This window comes from Vicia villosa, linkage group LG4 (genome assembly GCF_029867415.1).
Source record: "Vicia villosa cultivar HV-30 ecotype Madison, WI linkage group LG4, Vvil1.0, whole genome shotgun sequence".
Classification (NCBI taxonomy): Eukaryota; Viridiplantae; Streptophyta; class Magnoliopsida; order Fabales; family Fabaceae; genus Vicia; species Vicia villosa.
Window position 1 is genome coordinate 58,593,537 of NC_081183.1, and position 5,951 is coordinate 58,599,487.

Below are 5,951 nucleotides of genomic sequence, written 5' to 3' on the forward strand. Positions count from 1 at the left end.
TGTGGTCTAGCAGTGAATCGCTTGGGTCTTGAGAGTGTGCTCCTCTCAAGGTCTCAGGTTCGAAACCCACTAGATCCAAATTGCCTATTAAAAAAAAAAAGAGTTGGTCATTCGTGCATTTTTTAATTTAAAAATTATGATATTTGTTATTTAATTTTTTTTAGGATAGGTTGAACATGTCCAAATATAATTTTTTTTCTAATTAGTTGATGAATTAGATTTTATGTCTCCCATTCTTTTTATTTTTTTTCTTTTTTATTCAATAATTTGCATTTACTAAAAAACACTACAAGAAAATAAGGGATTAGCTACCAAAATTTTACTACAAATTATTTTCCTAGTTAATCACAATTTAAAAAACCACTATCTAACTTCAATTATTTTCCATAGTTATTTTCCTAGTTAACTTTTACTATATATTTATAAAATATTTATTCTCTTTTAGAAAACTCTTTTTTAATAAAAACAATAGCTTTTAAATCTAAACACCAAACAAAAAACACTTTTTCTCCTTCATCGATCGATTCCTTCTTCTATTGAAACACGTAAAACCCTTTCTCCTTCATCAATCGATTATTCTCAAAATCGCTTATCTTCTTCTTTCCTTCATCAATCAAAATCACCACTTCTCCTTCCTTCGAAATCACTTCTTCAACTTTCGAATAAGTTGTCGAAGTTGCTCATGAATTTCGGAAAACCTAATACTTTAGGTAAATTTTTTCTGATGAATCTCTTTCTCTAATTCACATGGTTTGTGTCATAACAGTTCGATCATAACAGTTTGTATCATAACAAATCTCTGAAGAATCTCTATCGAGGGATTGATGACAAAATTTAAGAAGGAAAGTTACTTTGATATTTGAAATCAGTATTAAATATTGTGCTAGCATTTTTTGTTTCTGTTTCACTGTGCTGAAAGAGCTTATCGTTGTTTCAATGTCAGGCAACTTTTCCTACGGTACTTTCAAAGAGTTCCAAAGAAGTTTACAAAAAGCTACTTCTCTTCAGGCCTTGCAAGGTTGTTTCTGTAAAACTATCATCTGAGGACTAATTTGCGTAATATGATATGAGAGTTGAGCATTTAAAAGACTGAAATTATTAGTATTGTGATATTTTGACAGCAGCTTATCTCAGGTATATATTTTCTCCGATTGACAGTATCGACATTCATTTTTACTAATTCTAAGGTACGGTTGATGGTAACTTTAAATTTATTTTATAGCACTTAACTATTATTCTAAAGGTGTACTTAGTTGTACATGAGAGTAAAATCTACTTTGTTAAAGACATGTTTGTGTTGTTTAAATTACTAAAATATGTAAACTGTCGGAAGTTTATGGTGTTTGATCATAGTAATGATTAAGGAAGTGAGTTACTGAGTTTGTGCTTTCATATACGATATAATTTACTGAGAACTTTGTTTGGTCTTTATATATGGAATGCATGCTACTGTGATGGATTTAAACCAAACTTTCATAACAAACCAACTTTTTGGACGGAGAACTGGGATGAATCGTATGAACAAACTCATCCTTCAAGGGAATTGTCCATTAATAAGACAAATGATTGTCAATAGTGGCTGTAGAAAATGTTGTTGCATATTGCAATTATTGTACAAGCCACCAATAGTCGCTACTACTTCTTTCTGGAAACTCTTGTTTTAACCATGTCTATTACTATCTCTTTACTTAATTCACAAATTGAACTTTTACTTTGCTTTCTTTGCCATAGTATCTGCCACTGTAGAAGTCAAGGTCATATATCACTTTCTATTTCCCTTTTCATCTAATTTTGATTCTCATTTTTTGTGTTAGACGTTGACTTAAAGTAGTTCCTTTGTTGAAGATGGTCCTTTCCTATTATGTTGCAGGTAGCAGATCCTGTTGTCTCATTTTGTGAAATAGTTGTTGATTCTTCATCAATGAAATATTTTGCTGAAACACTAAACAAGAAGAAAAAAATAACAATGGTAGGTATCATATAGGCTTCATTAGAATTTGTCCATTTCTTATTTCACAAATACATTTTTATTAGGCTGGGTATTTTTCACTTCACTCATGAAACTCTTGGCCATTCTTTAGATTGCGGAACAACTAGAAAGAGGTCTGGCAGAAGACATGGAGAATGGGGTTGTTAGCACTGACTGGAACAAAAAGAAACTAGGTGAATTTTTCCAGACTAAATATGACTGGGATCTTCTTGCTGCTCGGTCAATCTAGGCTTTTGGCCCTAATAAGAAGGTAAATCACTATATCTATCTATCTCTTTGCCCAAATGTCTGTAACATATTCTAGTTCGATTGCAGGGCCCTAATATCCTTTTAGATGACACCCTTCCTACTGAAGTTGACAAGAACCTGCTCAATGCTTTGAAGGATTCCATTGTTTACTTTGAGAATGTTATGTCATTTAACAGATTTCAGTGGGGTGCACAGGAAGGACCTTTGTGCGATGAACCCATTAGGAATGTTAAATTTAAGATTGTTGATGCAAGGACCTTTGCTTCTTCTTGGTGCTCTTTCACTTCCTACTGCTGGAATGCTTGTTCCATATGGTTCCTTCCTTGTACCTCCAGGGTATGCTTTTGGTTTTTGTATTCTTGTTTATAAATAATTCAAATTCAATCTCTTTGTGAAATTAAGGTTTTTAGTACTAACATGCATTTATAACATAATAGTTTTTGTTGTTAAAAAAATTAAGGTTTTGTTGTCTGGTTGGTGAGACCTGTTGGTGATGTATTGAGTTGTACAATTGTGTGGATTGATGTGTAGGTTAAGGATTTCTATGTGTTTGACACAAATATCGAACATGATACCGATTCCGATACTTAAACGGTGATAATAAATTAGGAAATAGAAGTGATTGTGTCTAACCGCATGTATAAATTTTGTGTTAATGTCAGACACCAATACATGTCAGTGTCACAATCATATTTTCAATTTGAAAGGTCAGTGTCTAAGTGTTTAAGTGTATGTTTGGTATCACTGCTGGTTGACAGAATCACGATGATCTCACCGTGGTTCTGACAAACTCAACGCAATACCAAACATGCACTAATAAGATGTATCATACAAGAGAACTATTAGTAGCCTACTATATTACTAGTTATCTTTTGCATTTGGCATCCAAAAGCTATATGATTCTTCATATACCAAATTATTAACCTTCTTGGAAAAAACTTTACAGCTTAGTTTCTTCAACTGGTGGTACCGTTGCCAAGGATGCCATTGGCAATGATGTAGTTGCATCAGAATGGCTCAAGGTTCATGGACTTGGTGACCGTACTCTTACACAAGGATTAAAGGTAAGAGTATAATCGTTAATTGATTAAAACATTACATTATAAGCCGTTTCATAAGTTATTGCAGAATTTATGGAAATAACTTATACATAAACACTTATCAGATAACCTGTAATGCTATAAACACTTGAGAAACTTTTTGGAAGAGTGAAAATGAATATCTCAACTTTCTTGATATTATATAATAGGGTGATCCTACCTACCTTGTGGTAGAGAAAGATAGAACACTTGCAACATTTGCAATTAACGCCGTATGCACTCACCTCGGGTGTGTCGTACCTTTTAATCACGCTGAGAACAAGTTCATCTGCCCCTGCCATAGATCTCAGTACAATGACCAAGGAAGAGTTGTGAGAGGATCTGCACCTTTGGTAAGCAAATTGAAAAATCTTATCATTTGACCAACTAAAAATAGCTTGAACATAAGAACTTGTAGTAATGAATATTGTTGCTTATTTTTTGGACAGTCTCTGGCATTAGCACATTATGATATTGGTGTGGATGATGGGAAGGTTGTGTTTGTTCCTTGGGTTGAAACAGATTTCCAATGGTTGGAGCAGCTCTAAAGTCGATCGGAGAGAATATTGATGTTGCTTATTCTGTGAAAGGAGAATGACGTGATGCTTTTACCGCTCTTCTTGGGGTATTTTTCTGCAAATTTTTAATCACTCATAATATTTTGTAATTAGTTTTTATCAATATAGCACCGACGTCTTTGAAAAAAAGGTGTGTCAGTGAGTCAGTGTCTCAGTGTCAGTTGTTCAAATGTGTGTGATGAAATTGCAGGACTTTGGTGTTATCATGCTCCCTACAGTTTCAGGGCCACCACCAAAGTTGAAGACAAGTCTTTCAGAATTAAAAGAATTTAATGAAAAGGCTTTTATGCTTCAAACTATTGCTGGATTATCTGGTGGTTGCCAGGTATATATCTATCTCTATCATTGGACTTTAGAATTTTGTAACAGTAATTAATTACAACTTACAAGACATTTATTTAAATTTGTTTGCATACCATTGGGAATGTATGATAATCTTCCAGTATCAATTTCCTTGGTGGCTAAACATGGGGCAGATGGATTTCTATTGTCTCTTGTTGAGAGTATTTGTGACAGCATGAAAGAATAAGATCATGACACCTGCATTGGAAAATTAGTTAATTTACTGAAAGAAAAATAAAATAACAATAGTTTGAGCTTGCTGGTAAAAATTAGGCAGTGATAAATAAGTTTACTTCACATAAGTGATTGATTTATTTATTTAGATTATTCTTTTAAGGAAGTTTCATTTTTGTAATTTGTGGTTTTTTATTCTTTTGTTGGACACTTTTTATATAGATATTCAGATTCAGGATAAAACTCTTCAATACATGTTTCATATAGAAGCCATAGTTACTAGTCTTATAATGAGCTTTGTTTTTTTTTTATAAATTCTTCTATAACAAATCTAAAAGTTAAGTGAGTTGAGTTTTGTGTTGACGATATCGAGTGTAAGAGTTGAATTCACAATCTCTTCTTTAGTGGGCGAATCAACTCTTTTCCAATTGAGTTAATCTTAAAAAAAACTGAATGACTCTTCCCTGAATTATTGATTCAACCATTTCTAATCTTCTACAATAACCAAATAATTACATGTATCAATTGCTTTTTCTTATTTGTTTTTTACCTCTGATATGCTCAAATTTATAGGTATGACTTGCATTCGGGAATTGTTGACCAAATGGGTAATCACGACGACATAGCAACATGCATTGGATATTCCAATGAAACATGTAACCTACTTACCTAACATTTGCTCCTTGTTTCTATTTGTTTCGGATATAAGTTATAAAATTTTACTTTTATTGTTTTTCATTTGTTATTTGAATGGACACAAGATGAGATAAGATAGGAAACAGAGTCATTAAAGAGAATGTTGGGAAGCTCACAGTAATTATAAATTGTTTGAATGTTTGTTTTGGGCAAATGATAGGTCTATCAAGGTCAAGCTTTATTTTGTCCAAGTTCTTATTATGATCTTGATTGTTGCAAGTTTGTTAATTACTTCAGGATTTGACAACAAGTTATTGTCATGGGACGTTGTACGAAGAAGGCTTCTCTTACTGTGTTAAGTTTCTTTCATGTATTTTCTCTTAAAACTTAGCATAAGTACATTGTTTTGAGCTAAATATGGTAATCTTGATTGTTTTATTTCTGAAATCTCCTCGAAGTCATTAATCTTATTAGGTTGGATCTATATGGATTTTTAATTGTCAAATTCACTAAATCTCTAATTTCTTAACTTGTTCTTCGAATTGGTATTGTTCTCTAAGTAGGTAATTTGACTGATACGATTATAATGTTTTTTGAGATTTTTTTTAATTAGTACTATTAATTTTGATTAAAATTAATAATTAAAAAATTAAGTCTAACAAATTTTGATTAAAAGTTATTACAAAAATTTGCTATAAATTAGCTTGAGATTTACTGTGAAATTTTGGTGGCGATATTGTAGATGTATAGTTGGGGAAACATAACTCAAAAAAGACATTTTGCTGGAACTTGGTTGTGGTTTAGCTAGAAAATTTAATAAATTAGTTTGAGTTTTGCTAGGAAATTTTGGCCAAGATAATTAGCCACTCAATCTACGCTACGGCATATATTGTAGCTAATCCC

At 32.2% G+C, this 5,951-nt stretch overlaps 1 protein-coding gene across 11 annotated transcripts; it reads left to right on the forward strand.

Moving 5' to 3' along the window:
* Window positions 1-494: 494 nt before the first annotated feature.
* LOC131599186 (cytochrome b6-f complex iron-sulfur subunit, chloroplastic-like) lies at window positions 495-5,498 on the forward strand. 11 transcript variants are annotated; one of them, XM_058871634.1, is made up of 10 exons: window positions 495-1,018; window positions 1,122-1,187; window positions 1,871-1,969; window positions 2,082-2,240; window positions 2,306-2,575; window positions 3,186-3,303; window positions 3,489-3,671; window positions 3,768-3,943; window positions 4,087-4,221; window positions 4,986-5,498. In XM_058871634.1, exons 5-8 carry the CDS (start codon window positions 2,397-2,399, stop codon window positions 3,864-3,866), a joined length of 579 nt encoding a protein of 192 aa, XP_058727617.1. In that variant the 5' UTR covers window positions 495-1,018; window positions 1,122-1,187; window positions 1,871-1,969; window positions 2,082-2,240; window positions 2,306-2,396; the 3' UTR covers window positions 3,867-3,943; window positions 4,087-4,221; window positions 4,986-5,498. The 11 variants fall into 11 exon arrangements, with proteins under 11 accessions (XP_058727617.1, XP_058727620.1, XP_058727618.1 ...); XM_058871637.1 differs by having other exon boundaries at window positions 1,122-1,134; XM_058871635.1 differs by having other exon boundaries at window positions 1,125-1,187.
* Window positions 5,499-5,951: the final 453 nt, after the last annotated feature.